Source organism: Heliangelus exortis, chromosome 29 (genome assembly GCF_036169615.1).
Source record: "Heliangelus exortis chromosome 29, bHelExo1.hap1, whole genome shotgun sequence".
NCBI lineage: Eukaryota > Metazoa > Chordata > Aves > Apodiformes > Trochilidae > Heliangelus > Heliangelus exortis.
This window is the reverse complement of record NC_092450.1, coordinates 836,640-861,521: the sequence shown is the minus strand read 5'-3', so window position 1 is coordinate 861,521 and position 24,882 is coordinate 836,640. Positions and strand designations below refer to the sequence as shown.

The following is a 24,882-nucleotide window of genomic DNA, read 5'->3' as shown; positions in this document are numbered from 1 at the left end:
TTCCCTCCCATCCTCACTCTCCAAACTCCTCTTTAGCCTGAGAGAATGCAGACTGGAACTGAGACAGCCACAAATCACAGGTGACAGCAGCTGCAGCAGGCTCTGCTCTCTGTAAGATTTGCCAGCACCAAAGTGCTGATTAGGGGAACAGACACTTGAAAAAGCAACAAGGAATTTTCTGCATAAGATGTATGGGCATAATAAAAAATGTATCAGACATTTGCACTCTAACAGTAACCACATTCAAGTTCTAAATAAAGCAAGCATGCAGCATCTCCCTATTGAACAGCCCAGGATCCAAGTGAAGCATCAGTCTCAGTGTTTTAGACATTCAGAAATTTCAGGTACTGCTAAATGCAGGCAGGAATAACCCTTTTCATTGGGGAGTGGGTGCACTGCAGGAGTTACTGAGCAGAAAAACCTGAATGGAAACACCTCACACTGCCCCTTCCATTCATCAGGAGCCTTTCTGAACAAGCTGTTGAAGCAGGGAAAGGCTGGAGGTGCACACAGTGTCCAAGCAGGGAACACCCTCAGAGTGAGGGTTACAGCAGGCAGACCAGGGATCTTGCTGATAAATAAAACAGGTATACATAAAAAAAACCCTCTTCAAACTCCCAAAAGAAGATTTTGCATTTTTATTTGGCTGACAAAAGTATTCCACCTCTGAAAGGCACACAGGACATAAATATTTCACGTTGGTTTTTCTTTCCTATTCTCATCAGGGAAATGCTCGTGCAATAATTAATTCCCTGGGAAAAACTTCCACCTCCAGCCACTTCCACTGGGCAGAAAGACAGCCCCAGGCTCATTGAACAGGCCTGCTCTGCCCACAGGGCCAGGAAAAAAGGGTAAGATGCCAGAGAATTGGAAACCAGCCCCAAAGAAATGATAAATTCTCTTCCTCCTTTACAGCAAAATCAGGGCTGGGGTATTTCAAGACAAACAGACCCCCCCCCTCCCACCCGTGGGCAGTGGGACTGGTGTGGAATAACCTGGTGGGAAGTGTCCCTGGCCATGGGGTTGGAACCAGATAATCCTCAAGGTACCTTCCAGCCCAACCCCTTTTATGATTCCATGATAAAGGATCCTGGAATTCCTTCTGTTGCTCCCCCAGCACCTGGGGGATGCCACCAACCCCAACACCCTGGAGGCCCCAGCCTGGGTCCAACCCCCTGCTAATTATAGTGAGGCAGGACCAGAATAAATCTGCTCACTGACACCACAGCCTTCCCCTTCCTGCCTGCAGATCTTGACAGCTTTCAAGGTCACTTATACATTAAATATCCATTTCTACACCACTTCTGCTTCTCCTTCTTCTCCATATTAAGCTACAGACACACCCAGCACACACGAGGCTGCTGCTGGAGCTCCCACTTCCCAGCACAACATTCCCAAGCACCAAGCTTTTTGCAAGGCACTAAAAGCCTTAATGAAAAATACTGGGTCTGCACATGAAGTGGACTCAGACTCTTCTCCTGCACCCTGTGGTTTGCAGCTATCCTGGTGTCATTTCCAAGCTATGTTTAACTTTGCCTGGAATGAGCCTGCTGGATGCCTCCATGGCCAAGGGTTGGGTTACACTCCCAATCCTGCAGATGCCTGGCAGGTGCTGGGCCTCCCCCTGCCCCACACAGACCCCTCCTGCAATCCCATCAGCTCTTTTTTTTCCGTAGTAAGTTACAGCTTAAACCAAAAGAATGCATCACAGCCCTGTGAGATCCATGGTCCTGACTCCTCTCACACAACTGGGGGGGGGCAGGCACTAAGTGAACACAGAGCTTTGGGCCCAACAAAAAAAACCTTTAGATCTTACTTTTTACAAATTAGTGAGAGCAGGCTGGTTGGATTTATTTTCAAATAAAAGTTTTCTTCATTTCAAGGAAAGCTTGAAAAGACTTTTATTAATGGTCTGAACTACACTTCATTTCCTACTGGCAGATACAGCAGCTCTTATAGTATATATAGCTGCTATAGTAGATAAAATATAGGGCTAAATAGCAAAAATTCTTCTCTTAAAGAGAGGAAAGTTCTTTTAAAAATGTTTTTATACACAAAGATATGTACTGAGATAAATAAAAAAAGGAATTAATGCACTCATATTTATATTTATGTATGTACCTCTTATCTCTACATCCTGCTATGTATCTGCTGATCTCCTGTCCCCTCTAAGAGGAATCAGCAAAACCAAAAAATAGATGTCTGGTTTGGGCTCAGAAAATTGAAAAGCTACCTGGGCCTGTAAGGGAGGTAAATGTCTGTTTGTGGGACTCAGCTTGCACAATAAGTGTTGCAAATGTAAGCAAACATTACAAAATTACATCCCCAAATCACCTCTCACTGAGGTATCTTGATTTAGCTTAAAATGTGCCCCACACACAGTGCAAGAGGCCAGAGCTGAAGGGCCTGGAGTCTCTTCCACAGTCCCAGTCTCTCAATAAAACTGTTAAATAGAAAGAAATAAAAATCCCTTGTGACCCTGGTTCAAAAACCACTCAAAAAATGTTTTGTAGGACAAATCACATCCTGCAGCCCCTAGAAGAGGGAATGTCTCACCCAATGGGAAGAAACAAAGAATTTTGGAAAAAAAAACAACCTACAACAATATCCAGACCAGAGATTTTTCTTTTGAGTATCTTTTAATTTAGAAAAGTGAATGTGGCTGGACTCAGAGCACCACCAGGACATGGAGATGCAGCCCCTGATACCTTACACTGTAGATGTTTAATCCTACACCCCAGGGTCCAGCAGAACAAATGTTTCCATTGCCTGAATGCTGCACCAGTTGCCATCTGCTTATTTGGTTTACTGGCTGTAAACACCAGTCCTGGTCTTAAGCTCACAGGAACTCATCAGACATTCATTAAAAACCAAAGCATCTGTTTGTATTAATGGTAATTTCACAAATCTTAAGACTACAGTGTAATGAATTCCACGTGTGAGGGTGACAGCAGACTCCAACCACTGCAGAGTGTTGAAGCAAAGTGATCCAGAATGCTTTGGGTTGTGTTTAATAAGCCAGACCCTTTCTTTCCACTCCAGGTATCCCAAAATATCCTAGCACATCTCCACTGTGAAGAGCAGGAGATGTTTCAGCAGTGCTGCTTTTTTGCCATCCAACATCCCACCTGCTTGAACAGTTTCACTTTTTTTTCTTCCCTCACCTGATTCAGCAACAGAAGTGAAAATCAATTCCCTGTTTCATCAGGAAGAGGTTGAGTTCTTTGCACCCTTTCTAATTCACTGAAGCCACAAGACAAGATTTCAATCTACACTGGTGCATTTGTCACATGTCTGGTAGGAATTAAGAGGGCAAGGAGTATCAAAACCAGATTTTAATGGGGTCACTTTACTGTCCCTTTTGCAGACTCCCACTTTTGGAGTCCAGAGGTTTCCTCCTGCACAGGCACAAGGTCACTGTGAGCCACCAAGCACTTCCCAAGACACCCAAGATGTGTCTGTCTGTGTCTCTGTAACAATTAAACCATGTTCAGAGAGAAAACAGAAGTTAATTAGCTCTGGTTTCCAGTTATGCTCTGGGGAGGAACCTCATTACACATTCCTGCAATACAGCAGATGAATTTTAGCTGAAGAAAAGTGGAGCCTGAGTGCCAGGTAGGGACCTGGAGCCACAGCTGCTGCCAGGAGGAGAGAGCAAACCCATCCCTGCTGGACTCCTGGTTTCTCACACCCAGCACCAAGCATCACACCACAGATTCCTATTGGACACTAGAGGAAAACTTTCCCCCAGAGGACAGTCAGAGATTGGAATGGTCTCCCAGGGGAAGGGGTGGATTCCCCCACTTTGGAAAGGTTCAATTCTCAGCTCAGTGGGTGCTGGGACATCCCAGACAACATCAGGAGGGTTGGAGCAGGTGAGCCCTGAGGTCCCTCCCAAGCTCACATCCTGTGATTCTGATTCCAACAACCCCCAGGAAGGATCAGAAGCCCAGAGGGGAGGCAGCCAAACCCCACACCCCCTTCCAGCCCCTCCTTACCTCTGGAGGAATTTGGGATACGTCTGGCGGAAGGCAAAGCCCGCCCGGCGCACTCGGACGTTCTCCAGCAGCCCCAGGTACTCCACCTGGTGTCTGCATCTTTCCTCATCAAACAACTGAGGGGACTTCTTGTCGTTGGGCTTGATGCAGCGGACGTAGTAGGGTTCCTGAGGGGAGAAACCAAAGCAGGTTTCACTCTGGGAGAAGAAAGTCACAGCAGCCACAGCTCCCTCCTCCCGGCAGCACCGAGGTGATGGTTCAGCTGAGCCAGGCTTGGTCTGAGAACTGCAAGGTTGGGACAGACAGGACAAGAGTGGCACCTAACACCTTCCTCTCCTGAGGACACTGCAGGGACATCTGCCACAGGATCCATGTGTTACTCATTCCAGTTCCACCTTCCTCTGCCACATATCAGACCCAGTTCCCTATCTCCCCTCTCTGCAGGCTCTGACAACAACAACAACAACAACTACAACAACAACAACAACAACAGTCTGCATAAAAGACAGAACAAACAATGGAATTCATTGTCCTCATTGCTGGATATGGCTTTCCCAGTACCAACAGCTAAAAGCAGCATGGATTACTCCATATTTCAACTCCCAAGCCCTCTAAAGCCTGTAGGAAGGTGCTCCAGTGATGGAACTCACAGACCCCACACTCTGTGCACTGCAAAACCTCCCCCTCTGCTCAGCACCAGGAGCACCTCACCTCCCACAGCACAAACACAAACCACCAGCAAACCTCCTTCTGCACCACCTTGGAGCTGCTGGTGGCAGAGAACCTGGAACAGGGACCAGTGGTGACTTTAACCCCCCCAGCACAGCCCAGCAGGCTGGACTGGCAGCTTGGCTTGCACCCCTCTCACTGCCAGCACCCACAGAATAACCCCACTCAGAGTCTTCTTGATCATAGAATCACAGAATGGGCTGGGTTGGAAGGGACCTCAGAGCTCATCAAGTCCAACCCTTGATCCACTCCCCCCGTGGTTCCCAGCCCATGGCACTGAGTGCCACATCCAGGCTCTTTTGAAATATCTCCAGGGATGGAGAATCCACCCCTTCCCTGGGCAGCCCATTCCAATGGCTGAGCACCCTCTCCAGAAAGAAATTCTTTCTAATGTCCAACCTAAACCTCCCTTGGCACAACTTGAGACCTCTTGTGCCCTCTTGTCTTGCTGAGAGTTGCCTGGGAAAAGAGCCCAACCCCCCCCTGGCTCCAACCTCCTTTCAGGGAGTTGGAGAGAGTGATGAGGTCTCCCCTGAGCCTCCTCTTCTCCAGCCTCAACACCCCCAGCTCCCTCAGCCCTTCCTCACAGGACTTGTGCTGGATCCCTTCCCAGCCTCCTTGCTCTTCTCTGGACCTGCTCCAGCACCTCAATCTCCTTCCTGAGCTGAGGGGCCCAGAACTGGACACAGGACTCAAGGTGTGGCCTCACCAGAGCTGAGTACAGGGATGTTTACTTTTATCTTTTTATGAGATTAAAAGCAACTTTCTTTTATGCCAACATAAGTGTATCATGAAATAATGGATGGTTTGGGTTGGGAGGGACCTCAAAGCCCCCCCAGAGCCACCCCTGCCATGGGCAGGGACACCTCCCACCAGCCCAGGGGGCTCCAAGCCCCATCCAACCTTCAACACTGCCAGGGATGGGGCAGCCACAGCTTCTGGGGGCACCCTGGGCACCCAGGGGCTCAGCACCCTCACCCCAAAGAATTTCTCCTGAAAATGATCACTGAAGGTCAGCAGCTTTACCAGGGTCTTTATTCACCCATCAGTCTCCTATGAGCTCTCAGAACCTGCAGCCTGCACGGGTGGTTTCTCCTCCAGGTGCAGAGTTTGGCTGTGCCATGGGGACAGAGCTGTCCCTCCAGCTCTTTAGGCTCTGCCTGACATGTGTCAGGCTCTGAAGGCTCCTTCTGAACATGAGCCCTGTGCTGCAGAAGCTCTGACAGGGTCAGGACACCTGGACCTGATGGGAAGGAGGAGTTTGCTGGACCTGATGCCTGCAGTTCATGAGCTCTGCAACCTCTCAGTTTGAGGTCAAGAAACAAAAGCCAGGTCATTCATCTCCATATGACTGGAAATAAGCTATGGAGGAAAAATACAGGACAAAGAGAGAAATCCCTGAGTTACTCCTCGTGGAGAAGCTGTGGTGAGGCTGCAGTTGTGAAGGTGAAGTTTGCAGTTCTCCCCAGCCCCTCTTGCAAATATTCCCCTCAGGCCACTTCTCCACCCACTGAGTCCCTGGTGACAGATCAGATCTCTCCCACTGTTACCAACAGGGTCACAAACATCACACCCACTCCAGACCTGCCCCACTGTGTTGCATTTGATGTCAAGATGAATAAAAAAACCCTGATGAGCTTGACATGATGGTTGGACCCAATCTTCAAGGTATTTTCCAACCTAAATGACTCTACAGTTCTGTATTGCAAATATTCTACATCTGATCCACAGAACTGCAACATCTTGAGAACCAAATTAAAGAAGTCAAGAAACTGCATCCCCCCCACATGGATGTCACTGGTCCCTGACTGACAGCAGCATCCAGCCCACTGCCCTCCATCCCTGCTGAGACACAAACCTGGCTGCTGGGCCTGCAGCTCTTTCCCAGCCCAAAAAGCACCAAACCACAATGCAAAAACTGAGAGGCTCAAGGGCAAGCAATGAGGGCTGAGTTTCTCTGCAGCTGAGAGGAAAGGCAGAAGTCAAGCTGCTGCTTTGCTGTTGGAAAACAGAAAGAGGAAGTTCCTGTGCAGACAGGAGATCATCTGCCCCTGCAATTACAGGGTAATTAAAGCTTCTGAGCAATGACAGCTACTCAGGGAAATTCTAAAGTAGATTATTCCATGCTGACAATCCCACCAGCCTCAGCTCTGGTTCCAGCCTCAGCTCTTCGGGGGGATAATTATGCAGCTCCATTATTGCTCCATGAGGCTGTCAAGCCTGGGAGCTGCATTTGTAAATGGAGGAACTGAAATGCAGAGACACAAAGGCCCCAGTGCTGAATGCTGGTTAGATGCCTAATTACAACATTTTTAATGAAAAAAATTAAAATTAAAAAAAAGCTTTTAGATTATTTTTTTAAGTGTTGAAAAGAAAACAAACCAGCTTAAAGCTATTGCCCCCTAAACAAACTTCTCATTGAGAGATTTCTTTTCCTTAGGTTATAGCTTGTTAGATGGGAGAAGGGATAGGACAAGGGACTGACAATTTTGTGCTCTGGATATGTCCAATCAGACACAGTGATGACATTAGAACTTGCTAGAGGTGAAGTCTGTCAAGCTGGATAGGAGAGGGGAGACATGGAGAAAGACAAGGCAGACAAAAGGAATTATAGGGGAGGAGAAAAAAAGAAAAGAAAAAAAGAAAGGAAAAAAGGAAAAGAAAAAAAGAAGAGAAAAGAAAAAGAAGATGCCTGTCCAGAGAGAGCTCCAAGAGAAGCTCATCATTTACAGCCCTGCCAGCCACAGGACTTCCCATGTCAGTATTTAAAAGAAAAGCCACCCAAAGTAATCCATCCCAGACCAAATCCTCAGGAGAAGAGCCCAGGCAGCAAAACCTCCCATGGCAACTCTGCAAAGCTGGGTTGTGTTGTGGTTGCTTTGGGTTTTGAGAAAAAGGCTCCCAGTGCAAGGTGGGGATTACAGAACTGCTGAGATACTGGTCCTGATAAACTGCATTTCAACTCAGCATCCTCCTAAGAGGAATTTCCTGAGACTTCACACTTGTACAGAGAGGTGTGCACAGCAGCTGAAGTGAAATCTGTATTTGTGAGCAGCTCCTGCAGTGGTAACAACATGTTTATAGAATCATGGAGGGGTTTGGGTTGGAAGGGCCCCCCAAAGGTCCCCCAGTCCCAGCCCTGGGGACACCCTCACCCAGCTCAGGGTGCTCAGAGCCTCCTCAAGCCTCACCTTGAACATCTCCAGGGATGAGGCCCCAACCCCCTCCCTGGGCAGCCTGGGCCATTGTCCCACTGCCCTCCTGGGACACAACTTGTTCCTCACATCCAATCTCAAGCTGCTCTTCACTAACCAGAATCTGCCCACTAATCAGAAGTTGGAGTCAATTCTGTAACAGAAATATTTACCTTCAAGGCCAGGTTGTCCACCAGAGCAATCATGGAGTTCTTAAAGAGAGTAGCAGCTGTCAGAGGTCTCTTGGTGACCTCAGTGATGCTCAGTTTCCCTTCAGGCCACATCATCTTCAGGACAGGGTTGGAGCTAAAAGACAGACTCTTTAATAGCACAGTCTGACAGCACCAAAGGCAACATTCAGCACCTGCCTGTCCAGACCCACTGGTGTTTTCAGCTCAAAACACATCAGCCAAAACAATAAGAGGGGCCTGGGCAAAATACCTCTTGCAATACATGGTCCAAGCTTACAACTGATTGTTCTGGAAGAAGGAAAAGTTCTCTTCAGCTAAAGATGTGCAGTAGTGGGACAGTAAAACCCCCCCAGAAGGGATCTATCAAAAGCAGAGTCTGCATTACTGAAACCAAGAGTTTAATCCAAACTGAACAGAGTGAGACCAGAGCCCACAGCATCCTCCCTCAACACCTGGCATCTCATTTCGAGCTGCATTTCTGCACTTCAGTCTTGAGAGAGAAAATTATTTCTATGTTTTTGCCTACATTTTCCTGAAGGGTTGAAGGTGAGGTAAAACAGCCCTGATGGATGGCAAGAGCTCTGGAACAGACAAAAGCTGAAAGCAGTTACAGCAATCTAATGGCCAATCTATCAGCTGCTTTAATATGCCCTAAGTGGTCTTTGTCTTTACCAGAGACCTAATGGAAAACAGTGGCTAAATCTAATAACACCTCCAGACAGCAAATATTTTACAGGTTTTTGGTTAATGGGAACTCTTGAAAACACAAGCAGCAAGGCTGTTGAAAGGATCACACTGAGTACACATAACAGGGCTGTAAACTGAGCTAAGAGCTTTTAAACCAGGCAAACAGAGGTGTCCAAGCTGCTGCAGGATATTTGCTGCTGACTTCCACCTCTGAGCAAAGTGGCTCAGAGGCTGAGATAGGCCACAGTTACAAAAGAATTAGGACATGGTCAATGCCAGCCCTCCAGGAAACCTGGGACACTCACATACACACACACATTTCCATGGGATTTCAGATTTGCTTGCCAAAGGCAGCTTTTACTTGCCTTATCAGTATTTATAACAGGTGACTGCATGGTTTCAATTTTTTGGCACTGCACATACAAAAAGGAGTGGAATCTATTTGCCAATTTTCCCCCTCACCTCTAAACTTTGTTTCAAAAGAGGGAATTCCAGCTGGGCCAAGGTTATCTGCTCTTGAGAAACACTTCCCAGTATCCCCAGCACTGACTGAAGGGAGCTCAGTAACAGAACATTTGTAACTGGTCTAAAAACCTGGTTAATGAGAAATCTAGCAGCACAGGTCATCTCTGCACAGCTGTCTTGGTTGCACAATGAGTTGGGTCCAAACAAACTCCTTAAATTTAGTTAAATGAAAGGTTATGTCAGAACAAAGACAACACATTGAGAATAAGGACTTTAGCCTGAAAAACCAAACTAACAGCTTTGGGTCATGGTAAATACACAAAGATCAAACCCAAAGCAAGGTGTTTATCCACATGCACTGCACACAGAGCAATGAGAGCCTCAGGGAAAACATGAGGCTTTCCTAGCAGCCACTCTGTACAGAAATCAAGATTTCAGTTCACCCCACAATTATTCATCTTCCTACCTGTTGTACATCAGGCGCTTGAAGTCTTGAAATAAAGTGTCCTTGTTTTTGTCAATAAATCCAGTGACTGAGTAACTTTAAAAAAAAAAAAAAAAAAAAAGAGGGAAAACAGAGTTAACTGCAAAGAAGCAGAATCCTCCTCTGAGCTGCTGGTATCAGGGTGGCATCAGCATCCCTGCACTCCTACAGACACAGCAGATGCTAAGCAGAAATCCAGCACTACCACCCAGCCCAGCACTAATTTGCTGCACGAGCACTGTGTGAGGCTGAAATCCTCCCAACCAGCTTCCCAGCTTCAGAGCAGGAACAGCATCCATCTGGCTTTGGAAAGCTGTCTGAGCCATGCAGGTGAGGAGCCTGAGACACCTGGCAGGACTTGGGCAATTGCAGCTGGCCCAAATTCCAGAGGTATGCTCAGGACTTCTGCTTCCAAATTCAGAGCATGTGTTTGTGTTAAATCCTACAGAAATGAAAAGTTTTCATTCCCAGCCTGTCTAACCTGTCCCTCTCTTGGTGTCAAGGAAGTGGAAAGGTCTCTGAAATGAAGAACCCACAGACAGGAAACTTGGAAATCAACACACACACAGATTTTGGACACTTCCCTCTGAAATACCCCACTGAAAGATCAGTGTGTCAGCTTCATCTCTTCTGCAAGACTCCAGACAGAGCTCTGTCCTCAAAGAAAAGGTCCCAAATCTCCCCAGCCAGTGACTCCCATCCAGTTGCTTCCAGAGCTTCAGCTGCCCCAGGAACTGGAGGCACTGGGACCCAGAGCCCGATGCCATTGAAATCCCTGCATGGAGCCACGCTCAGATCTTCCTGCTCCACATCAGATTTGGGTCTGAACAATGCTACCTGGGAATATTTCCACATTTCAGGTGTGTTTTACAAATTTTTCCAGCCCCTGGCAATGCAGAAGGTTCCCCCACTGATAGGGCACCTTGGATTTTCTCCTCCTTGGCAAAATGCTTTGAAATCCAGGCTGCCTCCCAGCAAGCACCCAGCAAAGACTCAAGAACAACATCTGGCTGTGCTGAACGGGCTGATCCCACTGCTTACACTTATAAATTAAAAGTAAATTTAATCCCAAGGTAAAAGAAACCCTACATTAGTTCCTCATTAGCTCCCATTAGATCCTGCTGGCACAGGAGTCTCACTAACCCCAAACTACCCAAACCCTCAGAGATATTCCAGACAACAGCTTTCCCAGTGCAGCTGCTGACACGTGGGCATCTCCCACCTCTATTTAATTTTCCTTCCTGCTGCTGTCACATCCTGGGGCCATTTTTCCAGGCTCTAGGTACAGAAATCTTGCCAACCTGAGTGGGAAGGCTCCCTGTACTGATCCTCCCTTCAGTTTAACACAACCCTCAATTTCCAGTTTGCTCCAATTGATTTGAGAAGTTTGGGCTACAGAATTATCTGATCCCACTAACCAGCTGTCTAAAACAGATTTTACTAGTTCAGTACAGCTTTCTTTTTTCCTCCTATTTTTTTCCCAAAGCACTGCTCTCCCCTCACCCCACCTCCCCACACCTTTTTGTTTCAGTTCCAAGTACAAATCCATATTCTGCACAGCATTTCACCAGATTTAATTGATAAGCAACTGCTGCACTCTGTAATTCCATAGGACAGATATTCCCCTTCATCCCCAGAAGCAGCATTAAATCAGAATGTTGTACCACTTCAAAGCTGGCTAAAAGACAAAAATAGAAGGTGCAAGTTTATTTCTGAAAGCAACTTACATCACATCTCCAGCATAGTGCTTGATTCGAAAGTCTCTGTCAAACTCCAGGGTTTTGTCAGTTGCACAAAGCTAAAATAAATTCACAGACATTAAATCATCACCCATAGATTTTTAAGTTTCATGGCAGAGCAACGTGTGTTGGAAACAGAAATGGAAGTTCCAGTTATTCCACTTGCTGTATGCATATTAGATGTGAAAACCAGTGACAACACTGCTTAGAGTTGTTTTCATAGATGCATTATAAGAACATGTATTTCTATAAAATCAAGATGCAAGAGCATGTGGTTTTATTAAAAAAAAAAAAAAAAAGTATACTATCACAAAAAGACCATTAAACAAAAAGAACATTTCCTCATGTAGGGAAAGATTGTGCCTAAGGCTTAATTTATGCTTCTTTTTTTAAGTGCTCTTTTTTTGTCCCAGTTGCAGTATCTCTGCTCAGCAAAGAAACCAAGCAACCAAGAGACACAGCTCCATTGGCAGAGCTGCTTCTGGCCCCAGTCCCTCGGGATCATCTCAGATGCCCCAAGCAGGGACCTCCAGTGCAGATCCAGATCCCCACCTCTCAGCCCCTGGTACCTCCCTGCATCAGGGAGCTGCCAAGTGCCCCATGGCAGGAAGGCAGCAGCACTGCCCATGATACCTACACCCCCAAAATCCATCAGGCTCAGCTTAATTAAAGAAAAAAACCAAAAACCAACCAACAGAGAAAAAGATAAAAATAAGGATTTTTGAAAAAGTCCAGAGGGGTGGGTAGATGAATTAAGTCCTTGCAGGAAGCACGGGCAGCATTTAAAACATCAAGGGCTATGAGCAAATATCTATTCTACAACCAAATCTTGGGAAAAATAAAAGAAATCAGGCATGGCTAAACTGCAGGGCAGGGGAGAAGCAGGAAGACACCCAAAAGCTTTACCTTGGTCCAGGAGTAGAAAATAGATTGGCTCAAACTGACAGAAGAGATGGAAAAATATAAAAGATTATTAAAAAAAATTATTCACAAGGAGGAAAACAAAAAGGTTGAGTAACAAGTTACACAGAAGGTTACAAAGGTAGAAGAAGTGCAGCCCAGCAGGAGCAGGAAGCACCCCAGGGGCTGCAGGGCTGAGAGGTGAGCAAGGTGTGGAAGGAACATCAAGAAAATGAAGAAAGGAGGCCATGCCAGGAACCCAAATGATTTTCCTTTCTGCAGCTCTGTCTCCCAGCAAGGGGCTCTGGAGGATGAAATCCCTTCTCTCCACCACTCAAGCACACATCTCACAACAAGATGAGGAGAGAAGAGGTAAAGAAAATAAAACCACAATGAAATGAAGTCACTGCTGCCAGCAAAGGGGGTTTTGGGCTGCACAACCCACCCAGCACTGCAGGGCCTGGCAGGGGCTGCCCAGGGGGCTGGGGGAGTTTGTGAGGGTTTGAGGGAGAGATTCCCTCTGGACTTTGTGTCTGCTGGGCAAGCCAGGAGAAACTTATTAATAAAAGTAATGATGAGCTGACTGGATGAGCCTCTCCACAAGGTTCCTCCCCAGCAGCTCCAAGGATTTCTGCTGCTATGGGAGCTGAGGAAAAGTCCTCACCCAGCTGGGAAGATGGGACAGGGGACATGGGAAGAGGGGAATAGGGGTGATGAAGCCTCTTGATGGTATTTCATGATTCAGGGAAGTCCTGACACTGTGAAGATCTGAGAGGAGCAGCAGAAAAATGAAATTCAAGATAAATGCAGGGATACACCCAGAGAAAAGCCAATGATGGGCCCCACATTGTCCATTCCCAACCCAACGAGCACCTTAACTCCTCCCCATCTCAAAAGGGATGGAAAGGAACAGGGAGAGGCTTGAGGAAAGCCCAAACCCATCACCAGTACTGACTGACTGACTGCTCCAAGGTTCAGCTGAACCCAGCCTCTTGGGGTCAGGAGAGAGATGCCAGGAGATGGTTTATGGGAAGCCACAGGAACCATGTTTTGCTGTTTAACTGAGAGACAAGAGATGTAACCTGGAAGGGAAAAGAGAGGAGGGAGGAAAGGAAACAAAGGAGCCCTACAGGTGAGTATCTTAGCTGTGGAATTCCCTGCCAATTGGAAAAAAAAAAAAAGAAAAAAAAAAAAAAAGGAAAAAAAAAACCCACCAGAAAAAAGACAAAAGAAAGAAAAAAGAAGAAAGAAAACAGAAGAAAAAAGAAGAAAGAAAAAAAAACCCAAACAAACAATAAAACACAACAACAACAAAAAAAACCTATGCAGGACACCAGCCCTGCCTCAGAAGGTTCCTGGACTGCAGGAGCAGATCAAGTTTTCATCACACATTTGTCTCACATTCTTCTCTCTCTCAGACATTCCCTATTGCCTAATACCTTGGAAGATGCTGGGCCAGGTGGACTGAAGTGGACCTTCTCCTGTCCTTCACTACCAGTCTGTTGAGATTGACACTTTCCACAACTTGAGGATTTAGGAATTCACAGCCTGTCTATCACTGCACTTGATCCTTCTAAAGCATGAGATCCATTGAAAAAGTCAGACTGAGACAAGAAACCTGGGATGCTGAGAGGTACAACCAGAGCAGTCTGTGTGTCCATGGACCTGGGGGAGCAACAGAGAATTCCCAGGAGGACAACCCCTGCTCTAGGAACATCAGATTTTCTCACAGCTATTCCTAGGGGCAGAGCTTGCCAGGCTTTTTCCTGGTTTGTTTGGCTCTCAGCAGCAGAGCCCAGCAGGCAGCAGCACACAAAGTAGGACACTGCTATTTAGGGCAGAACCTGTCCACATGGAGCCCAGGATCTCCAGGGAGCAGTGAAGCATCCACCTGGGATGAGGGATGGATGGGAGCTGCTCCCAGCACAGGTGGAAACTTCAGGAGCAGCTTCCATCCACTCAGCCAGAGCTGCACAGGAGAGGAAAGCAAGGGGGGAAATGGCAGCCAGGACTTTGTGTTCATTTCTGCTCAGGCAGGCTGGGGAAGATCAGGTTTCCTCCAGCAGATCTAGAGAGGGTCGAGGAAGGAATTTTAGATAAAGGTAAAGGACATCTGCAAAGGCACGAGAGGGGGAGACAATAATTAGGATGCTGAGAGCTTTACAGGTCAATTTTTTCAAGGCTGTATTGATTTAAACTAGAAATTAGCAAGCCAGGAAGATACATCACACCTTCCATAAACATTATTTACAGCACTATTCCTTGTTTCCCTCCCAGGCTGTGCAGTTTCCTGACAATGCCACCCCCTGCTGAGGGATGCTGCAACCAGCACTGGTTTGATTTTCATGTTGCCTGTGCTGTGAAGGGACTCCTGGAGGGAAGGACTCAAACAGAATGTATTCTGCTTTAATTTTCTTTTTAGAGCCTCCCACATGCTTTGTGAAACCCAGTCCTCCCCCCCACTGTGTCACAGCACTACCTGTTCCATCCACACTGGAACCAGCAGACACAGGACCGAGGACACAACACAAACTGAACTCTTTTCTCTCCCAGCTTCTGTCTAGACAGCTCCAGAAATTGGACCACTTCCCACCCCACCCCAGTGCAGAGGATTTAAGACTCCATCCCCTCCAAGCTTCACAATTCACCAGCATTAGTACCAGGAAAGGAAGCAGTTTGCATTAAAATGTAGAAAGGCAGAGCAGGCTTCATGCAAATACTTGTTTTTTGGGTGAGTTTCCTCAGAACGTGCCTCAAATCCAGGTTAAAGCAGAAATCCCCCCTCCCTCAGCCAGTGGCAGACAGATGCCAGGTGTGCTGCAGCCAAGGAAAAACCCACAGCTCAGGAAACCCACAGCTGGGAGGAAAAAGTGGGTATTTTATTTTCCTCCTGCCCTAAGAAGCCCCATCCAGCTCTATTGTTTCTCCCCAGCCCCCCTGGGGGCAGCCTTTAGCACGTAGCTTACACAACCATGCTAATTCTGTATTTCTGACCTAGATAAAAGATTGCAGTGGGGTGGGAGGGAGAAGGGGGGGCTCAGCCTTCTGAGGGAGGTTTCCAACACTCTGAGGAGAGAGACATCGATAAATCAAAGGCCCTTATTTGATTACTCAGTGGGAGAGGCTCTCTAATTAATCAGGCTGGTGACCATGTTTTGGATCCGCTGCCAAGTGAGGAATAAATAAAGCCTTTTAATTCCTACATTGTACCAAAAAACAAAGCAAGGCAAGGGGCCAGAGTGATCAGAGAGACAATCCCAGATGAACATGTTTTGTAGCCAATGTGAGGAGAGAAAAAAAAATAATTCAGTGTTGTAATAAAGCAGAAGTGTGAATAATGTCACTGTCACTATGCATTAGAGCAGCCGGGGAAGAGCATCACATGGGCTGTGGCAGCACATCCATTGGTTACAAATGACATCATGGGATGTCGAGGCACCAGCTCAGCTGCTTTTCATGCCTGGAATAAAACTGATCCTGCATGGAACATCCTTGAGCTCCCTCTGCTGGGTACAGGACCATCCAGCCCCGACGTCCTCTCCCTGGGAGCTGCTGATGCTCCCAGGAATTTCACTCCACGGTGCCAACCCCACCACCCTCCTGATTCCACTGCACCTAAAACAATAGCATCACTGAATCTCAAACTGGTTTGGGTTGGAAGGGACCTTAAAGCCCCCCCAGTGCCACCCCTGCCATGGGCAGGGACACCTCCCACCAGCCCAGGGGGCTCCAAGCCCCATCCAACCTTCAACACTGCCAGGGATGGGGCAGCCACAGCTTCTGGGGGCAACCTGGGCCCTCATCCCAAAGAATTTTCTTTCTAAATAACCTAAACAGAAAAGCCATCACACAGGAAAGGAGGGAAGTGTTGGGGTACAGAGGAACCTGTTACCTTCCTGCTGGAGAAATGAGCATGCTTCCCCAGCTTGTTGTTGAGAGCTGCAAGGAACATCTCATCTGTAACCTTCCCAACATTCATGCAGGCATCATCCAGGATGGCAATGATCCCCTTGTGCTGCTGCTCCACCAGGTCCACGATGACCTGGTTGTTAAAGTAATCTATCTGTAAAACACAACAAACAAGTATAATTGTGGCTGTGGGTAGTGAAAGAGAGGATACCAGTGCTGGCCACTGCTGAAGGCTCTGACAGACTGGGACCCAGGACCCCCAGGAGATGTCAGCAGCTTCCAGAGTGCTGATCCAGACTGAGCAGGGTACTCCTCTGCCCCTACCCAGCAGAGCCACTGACCTGTCACACCCCTCACACTCATCTCCAGATCTCTGCTAAAAATCAACTGCTACAGAAGGCACCTTCAAACTTATTTTAAAATTCAGCTATGGACAATCAGCACAGTGGAAATTGTGTAGCTTCCCCTCAGCATTATGAGAGCAATTTGACCAGGAGAACCCAAGATTTTCACACTTGAGTATCCACAACTCAACAACACATCTCAGCCCTCAGGAAAGGAACAGGCAGAGATGTGTGTGGCACCACAGAGACATCACAGTATGTTTTAACACCAACCTGGAGCCACTTATATTCCCACTCCATGGCAAATAAAGAAAAGTTGTGTGAGAATTGTTTTGCTTTTTTCACAGCCTGATTTCCATACAGCAAGTCTGACAGTACAGCTGGCCTGGCCACAGATGTCCTGTTGGCTTTGATGGGAGCCTGCATGTGGAGCAACTTCAGATCTGGGACTTGTGCTGGTACAGTGACCTCAAACCAACCTCTCCCTCCCCTGCCAAATCACTCACATGCTTCCAGGGAATTCCCTCTCGCTGGTATTCCTCCTGCTCCTGCTTTAGAACCAGCTGAATAAAGAGCTGCTGGAGCTTTTCATTGCAGTAATTGATGCAAAATTGCTCAAAACTGCAAAAAACATAAGGAAAAAAAAAAAAAAAGAAAAAGGCGATGAGTGCTGTGGGAAAGGAGGAGGCACAGCCCTGAGCTTTAACCCCCTGCTCACCTGTTGTTGTCAAATATTTCAAAGCCATAGATATCCAGGACACCAATGACTGTGTTTTTCCCATGTATTGTGGTGTCATAGTTCTTCACTTCAATGACATCATTGATGTGGGTCACAATCCAGCAGAAGAGCCTCTCGTAGATAGCCTGCCAGGGAACAAAACCCAGGAGGTTTGCCTGCATCTGCCTCAGCTCTTCCTGGGAAAAGCCACACGTGGTGCTACAAAGCTCAAGATGCTGCCCAAGCTCCACACAAGCTGCCTGCTAACAGTGAACAGCCCCTGACAGAAAGAAAACATTCCATGACAGTATTTTTTTCTTTCTTTCAAAACTCATTTACATGAAGTCTGAATCCCACAGGGATCACTGGGCACAGCATTTCCCCTGATTTGGTTCCAATCTGCTTTTCAGCTGCCTAATAACTTCCATTCCTGGGAATTATTTAACAATATTGCAGTGCAAGTGAGAGGTCAGCTACAGAAACCCAACAATCAAACATGGGGGCAGAAAAATATTCCTGCTCATCTTTCAAAGAGAAAAAATTCTGTAGGCTCTTCAAGGTTCACCTGTTCAAAATGTACTGTGGAACTGTGCAAACATGTAATCTTGGGGAAAAAAAATCAAGTTAATAATCAAGGATCTTCAATAACCTCATCTGTTCCTCCCTTAGCAAAGGAAGGACAATTGTCACCCCTTCAGTCATCAGTATCCACCTTTGCAAAAAACAAACAGCACTTTGGGTTTCCAGCTTAGGTTCTGGGTGGTACTGTAACACTCTCTACCCTTTGAATTTAACTGCTAATGAAATAAAAAAAAAAAAACCTGTATTTCCCAAAATATTCAACCCTGTACAAAGTATTCCTTTTCTTTTGCAGCAGCTCCCTCCCTTCTGCAGGCACTGCTGGTTGTGGTGCTGCTCTGCAAAGCCCTGTGGAACACAGAACACATCAATTCAGAAATAAATCTGCATGAAGTCCAGAATTCCTGTGTCTCAGCAAGCTCCCTACTCACTGATCCACCCAGGAATCCTTCTGGGACCTGAGCACTGAAAATCCAACCCTGGCTGCCTTCCTTCCTCAGCCATCACCAAGTCCTTGCTGCACCAAGTCCAACTCACCCCAAAAGGCAAAAGCAAACGTGATGTGTCTGAGCTGCTGTCCCCTCCTACACTGGATGCAGAGGAAGGAAATTCAACTCACTTTTGCAAAGGCATCTCTGCCATAGGTGGCTTCCTGCTCAGTGTGCTGCTTGTCAATGACATCCCGACCCGTCGCTACCGTCCGGAACAGGAGAGCCTTCTCCACCAGCTCAGCTTTTGTTGACAGCAAGTCTGCAATGATGGACACAACCTTGCCATTTTCTATCACAGGTGTATCACCATCCACAGAAAACTTCAAGTTCCCCTGCAAGAAGTAGCAAGAAACTCGAGTTCTCAGTCTGTCAGGGTGTGCTTGCAGCCCAGAAAGCAAACCAGGTCCTGGGGTGCATCCAAAGCAGCTCAGAGGGGTCAGGGGAGGGGATTCCCCCCCCTGCTCTGCTCCTGTCAGACCCCACCTGGAGTCCTGTGTCCAGTGCTGGAGTCCCCAGCACCAGAAGGACACAGAGCTCCTGGAAGGTGTCCAGAGGAGCCACTGAAATGCTCAGAGGGCTGAGCAGCTCCCTGGGAAGCCAGGCTGAGGGATTGGGGTTGTTCAGCCTGGAGCAGAGGAGGCTCCCAGGTGAGCTCAGAGCAACCTTCCAATATCTGAAGGGGCTGCAAGAAAGCTGGGGGAGGGCTTTGGACACGGGGGGGTAGGGAGAGGAGAAGAGAAATGGGGTAAAACTTGGAGAGGCTCCCAGGTGAGCTCTCCTCAGTCTTGTGCTGTGTGCAGTTTTGGGCACCTCAATACAAAAAAGGACATTGAGGTGTTGGAGCAACCAAGCCAGTGAAGGGTTTGGAAAACATCCCCTGTGAGGAGTGACTGAGGGTGTTGGGGATGTTCAGTCTGGGGAAAAGGAGGCTGAGGGGAGACCTGGTCTCTCTTTACAAACACCTGGAAGGAGGGTGTAGTGAGAGGGGGGCTGCTCACTTCTCACTGGTGACAGAGGACAGGACAAGGGGAAATGGCCTCAAGTTGCATCAGGGGAGATTTAGGTTGGGTATCAGGAGAAACTTCTTTACAGAAAGGGTTGTTAAGCACTGGAACAGGCTCCCCAGGAAGGTGGTTGAGTTTCTACCCCTGAATGTGTTTAAAAATAGTCTGGATGTGGTGTTTAGGGACATGGCTTAGTGGTGGGTCATCAGAAATAGGGTAACAGGGTTAGGATGAGGTTGAACTTGATCTCAAAGGTCTCTCCCAGCCTGAGCAGTTCTATGATTCTATGACCTTATAGCAACTTCCCAATATCTGAAGGGGGCTACAAGAAAGCTGGGGTAGGGCTTTTGACATGGGGGGCAGGGAGAGGACAAGGGGAAATGGGTTAAAACTTGAAGAATGGAAATTTAAGTTGGACATTAAGAAGAAATTCTTTAATTTTTGGGTTCTGAGCCCCTGGGTGCCCAGGTTGCCCCCAGAAGCTGTGGTTGCCCCATCCCTGGCAGTGTTGAAGGTTGGATGGGGCTTGGAGCACCCTGGGCTGGGGGAGGTGTCCCTGGCCATACAGGGGGGTTGGGACTGGGTGGGATTTAAGGTCCCTTCCAACCCAACCCATTCCATCACTCTATGATCATTCACAGGGATCAGCAGACCCCAAGTTCATCCATCTGCTGTTCAAGTCCTTACATCTCCTGCCACAGCAGAAGCTCCACAAACTGAACACACAGTGTCCTGTTTCACCAAGAGATTTCACTCACCACTGGCAGCTGTAAACTGTGAACACTTTTCCAGCCAACAGATCTTCCAACTGCTTCTGCAGCAGGAAAACCAGAGCTGCTGGAAGAACAAGTATCCTGCTCAGCCCCTCCTGAGGAGCAGCCAGAGGGCTTACCAGGTGCAGAATGGCTGCCAGGATTCTGTAGACAGTCTGGATCTCCTCTTGCTTGAAGCCTATCACTTTCATGGCATCAGCTACTGCTTTGAACTCTGCACCATCATTTATGGAACACTGAGAGGAAAGAGATGTTCAGAATGAGAGGGGCTTAGTGGAAGTCAGCCAGGAGAGAAAGGAGATTGTGCAAGCCCATGGGAAGCAGATATGGACTTTGCTGCTTTTCAGATGCAGACACTGCCATGAGATTCCTCACTCTAACCCCACCCTGTGTGCTCCCAGACAGACCCTCACGTGGGACACAGATGTTTAGCAGCAGCAGCAAGGCACAGAAATGCATCACAGCAGGATTAAACACTTCAGTACTTTCCCAGTGGAATTTATCTTGAAAGGTTCATTAAAAAAAAATAAAAATCAGAGGAACTGTTACAAGTGGTGCAGACCCAGAGCCTCAGAGTAGAAGCTGCAAAGCACCAGCAGTAAATTTCTGGTCACCATCTTTTTCAAGATGAGCCTCTGTCTACCTCCCAGTCATCTGGCTTTGTTTTCACTGCAGATTTTCAGAGGCTGATAAATGTGTCTGAGAAGGTCTGTGGGTCTGCTTGCCAGAGAGCATCTCAAGAAAAGCAATTAGAAATCAGGAAGCCTTTCACCTGGATCCTGCTTCAGAGGGACAATTCCAGGCATATTTAAAAAGTGTTCAGGATCTTGTTGTCCTAAAAACTTTATGGGTTTGTTCTTTCTTACTTGCTCAGAGGCTCCCTTCAGGATAAGTCAGATATGAAGAATGAATGATTCAGTAACTTACATGGTCCTACTGTAAAAAAATGAGTCCTTAGGGCTTTTTGGCAGCTTAACTTACCCATCATGAAGTATGAAAAGTCTGTAACTGGTCAAATACCTATGGCTGCATTTATTAACAGAGGTGATGCCCCTCCTACTACATTTATTGCTTTTTATAAGCAGACACACATGTAGTATGCACAAGTACAAGCTCACTTTTTCTTCTAGGGCCAGAAATTATCAAAACCAGCAGACAGGTGTCACCTTTCCATAGCTATCCCATAAATATTGGTCTCAGCTTCTGCTAACCCAGCAGTACATTAAGCATTTCAAGAAGATTTACAATTTTAAGACAAGTTACCTCTAACTCACTGACAACAGCCTCACCTTTATCTGTGCTCCAGGACAGATGTAGCTGTATGCAGCTGCCTCCTTCTGCAGATGCAGAGAACGTAACATCTGGTCAGAACCCCCCTGGAGGAGCTGCACAAAAAGTAGTTGAAGAAAATGAATTAATTAAAAAAAAAAATCCTTCCTTTTTCTTACCTGCTTGACAAGCACAATCATAAAAATATTAAATTACCAGAACAATCAGGGAGTCACAAGGAAAACCTGTGCAAAATACAAGGTCTGCATCATTGCAGTGACTCTCCTTTTGAGTGGCACAACTGCTTAGAAAAAAACCTGAACCTCTTCACAGTTTCCATCTTTGACCTGCCAAGCACTTTTACCTTCTCTGGTATTCAGAGAGTGCCCAGCTCAGAAATGACACACTGAAGGGAAAGGTGCTCAGGTGTCATCATGGAGTACTCAGTAAGTGGGGGAAAAATAAACAAACTCTCAATGCAAAACTGAGAATAAAAGTTATTCCAAGAGGCCAACCATTTCCCCCAAAGGACACACAAGGGAACCACCACACAATATGGAAGACATTAAAAAAAGACACACACCCACACCCAAAAAAAAAAAAAAAAAGAAAACCAACTTGGTGTCATAGAATTACTTCCATATGGACTCAAGCCTCAAGAGAAAATAGAGGGATTAGACTTATTACAAATAAAACAGTCAAAGTCCAATACTCTCCCATATTTCTTTAGTTAGCCTTCTTTTAAGTTTACAAATGTGTTAATATGGAACTGGAGGGTAAAAAAAATAAATCTTCCCATGCTCCTTCCTCAGCCCAAGCCCCTGCAAAGAACTAAGGAACCCAAGATCCCCCAAGATGCAGCATGGGGGATCCCCCTTTGCAAAGCACACCAGAGGGAGAAAGCTTAAATATTTTGCCTACTACATCTGGGAAACTTGAGGGAAGTGACTTGTTCCAGCAAATGAATACAAACCTGGTAAAAAGAATGGAAGCTTCTCTCTCCTGGCTGCTGCACAATCACCCGAGACTGTGGGGAGACAAAAGGCAAGATGGAGATTTCTGGATGGGGACAGCCTGGTCCCCCCAGGGGCTCAGGGGACTCCTCCTCCAGTCTGATCTGATCCTAAGGGAGGCTGCCATGAACATTACCAGCTGTGTGCCCATGGAGGCTGAATATCACCCAAAAGCCCAGCTCTTGTTACAGCTGCAATGCCAACTGCCAACCAGGGGTCCCAGGTGGCAACTACAGAACTGCTTTTGTGGAAGAGTGAAGGAAAAGATCATTTTAGGGTTAGAGTTAAGAGAAATGAGAACCAGGCCTCTGTGACTACCAACAAATCCTCCCTGGGCCAGAGCTGGGGCTCGTGGTAGCCACATCTCCAAGCCCAGGACTTGGAGGGGATACTGAGATGAGGACATTGGTTTAGGGACCAAGTGGCAGCTTCACTGTCAGAGCACTCATTCCAAATCAGTGGAAAGCAGCACACACACAAAAATAATGTTAAATGCAGCAGGAATTCAGGCAACAAGCAACGGATCCTTGGTTTAGGCTGCAAGTTTAAAGTATGGAGAGCAACAAGGCACGAGCTCCAGGAAAGTCACTGCCTGTTCCCAACTTGTCTTTGGGCCAGAACCTCAACTGCTTTCAAAATGGAAAGCAATTCAGCTTGGTGGAAGCCAAAAAATACTACATAGATGATCAGGATTTAAGTTGCTGCAGCTGCAGTCCCACACCTTTTCTGGCATGAAGTAGCACATGTTAAACGTTTTGTTTTGTTGTTTTGTGGTTTGGGGGTTGTTTTTTGTTTTTTTTTAAATGAAGTGTTTATTCTGAAAATAGACTTCATGGGAATAATGGGAAAAGTAAATAACACAAGCAAAAAAAGCATGTTAGCAGCTGTGGTCAAACATAAATGAAAGCCAGACACATGTCTCACACATAAGGGGAACTGTTATAGCCCAAGCTCACTTTCTCTACAGAGTTTTACATATTCCAATGTTTTCAGCCACCACTAAATGACATGGAGAAAAAAAAACATTACACTTAGGATCACTTGGAATATATAAAAACAAAGCTACTAAAAGCTCACACAAGGCTGTGGCATTATTCCAGAATAACACTTCTCAAGCATTCTGTTGCTACTTACAGACCTAGATTTCTTCTCCTTTTATTCACCAGTGAGACCTCAGTGCAGGAACTTATAAAGAAGGAGTTTTACAGAGTTAAATTAATGGCAGTTTTTTTTTGGGCTACAAACACACCTACAAGGCTCACAAGCTTTTGGGTAAAACCAGTCCCTTGGGTGGTGAGCTCCAAAAGCAGTGGTGTTAAGGGAACAGGGCAGGGAGCAGCATTTCAGTTACTTTGGGGAATTCTTGGAACAAAATAAAGCCCCAGATTTAAGTGAGATTCCAATGTGGTGTGGCATTATGTTATGGATAAGGGCACAGAAAGGAAAATTTCCTAGCAGCAAAGCACATATTACAAAGGTACAGAAAAGGCTCTAACTCTAAAGGTGAGCAGGGCTTACCTTCTCCAGCAAATAATTATTGATGTGCCCCCCAATTGGGTCTCCTTTAAAATCAAAGTTGATATCCATGTATTTCCCAAACCTGCTGGAGTTGTCATTACGATTTGTTTTGGCGTTGCCAAAGGCCTCCAGCACACAGTTGGATTTCAGCAGGATGTTCTTCACTCTGCAGGGCAGAGAAATGGGAAGGGGAACAGGCTCATCCCTGCTACCATGCACTTTTTGTTTTCTTGCAGGCATTTCTAGAGATGAATTTGTAACAGCAGAGATCTCTTTAATGACACCTTTGGGCAGAGCTGTGTGGCATTAGCAAAGCCATGGGAAATCAGCTGGGAGATGCCCATAGTGTTCCCTGGAACAGAGCACATGGGAACCAAAGGCCAGGTCCCCCCACTGCAAACAGCTTCAAAAATTCAGTTCCTTTACACAGGTAAGTTTTTTAATCAGTTCCTTGGAATCTTTTGCAAGTAATTCTCAAAACTTTGCCAGTTATTAGCTCTTTTTCAGTGGAAATTCACATTCTTTGCTCAAAAATTTTTTCCCCAAGGCTGACAGGCAAATGTTGCTGATCCAGGAGCACACAAGCCTGACAGTCACAGAACACACTCTGTGCACTCAGTATCCTCTTCCAACACACACATACCTCAGGCCATTTGCCACAGGAAACATGTTTCCTAGATACAGTTTTGAAAGTTCAATGTAAACTTTTCTACAGTATTTCAGCAATCCCAGTGGCAAAATTCCCAGAGTAAACCTGAAGTCGTTAGGTAAATGCTGTAAAATCAGCAGGCAATGAGTACAAGACACCATCCAAGCACATGGTGCTACCCAAAAGGAGATGCATAAACCAAACAATTTCTTTTCTTTTCCTGCAAAG

General features: G+C 46.6%; 1 protein-coding gene across 4 annotated transcripts in view; it reads right to left on the bottom strand.

Moving 5' to 3' along the window:
* The window catches only part of MYO1D (myosin ID), a 145,620-nt gene that overhangs the window by 83,670 nt on the left and 37,068 nt on the right, over window positions 1-24,882 (bottom strand). For all 4 annotated transcript variants that reach the window (XM_071728705.1, XM_071728706.1, XM_071728704.1 and 1 more), the window contains exons 4-15: window positions 24,006-24,171; window positions 22,448-22,501; window positions 21,495-21,590; window positions 20,325-20,441; window positions 18,557-18,760; window positions 17,359-17,504; window positions 17,147-17,261; window positions 16,280-16,450; window positions 11,476-11,546; window positions 9,731-9,805; window positions 8,095-8,227; window positions 3,999-4,165 (exon numbers count right to left, since the gene is read on the bottom strand). In XM_071728705.1, coding sequence (XP_071584806.1) covers window positions 3,999-4,165; window positions 8,095-8,227; window positions 9,731-9,805; window positions 11,476-11,546; window positions 16,280-16,450; window positions 17,147-17,261; window positions 17,359-17,504; window positions 18,557-18,760; window positions 20,325-20,441; window positions 21,495-21,590; window positions 22,448-22,501; window positions 24,006-24,171 — 1,515 coding nt within the window. The remainder of the gene's footprint in view (window positions 1-3,998; window positions 4,166-8,094; window positions 8,228-9,730; window positions 9,806-11,475; window positions 11,547-16,279; window positions 16,451-17,146; window positions 17,262-17,358; window positions 17,505-18,556; window positions 18,761-20,324; window positions 20,442-21,494; window positions 21,591-22,447; window positions 22,502-24,005; window positions 24,172-24,882) is intronic.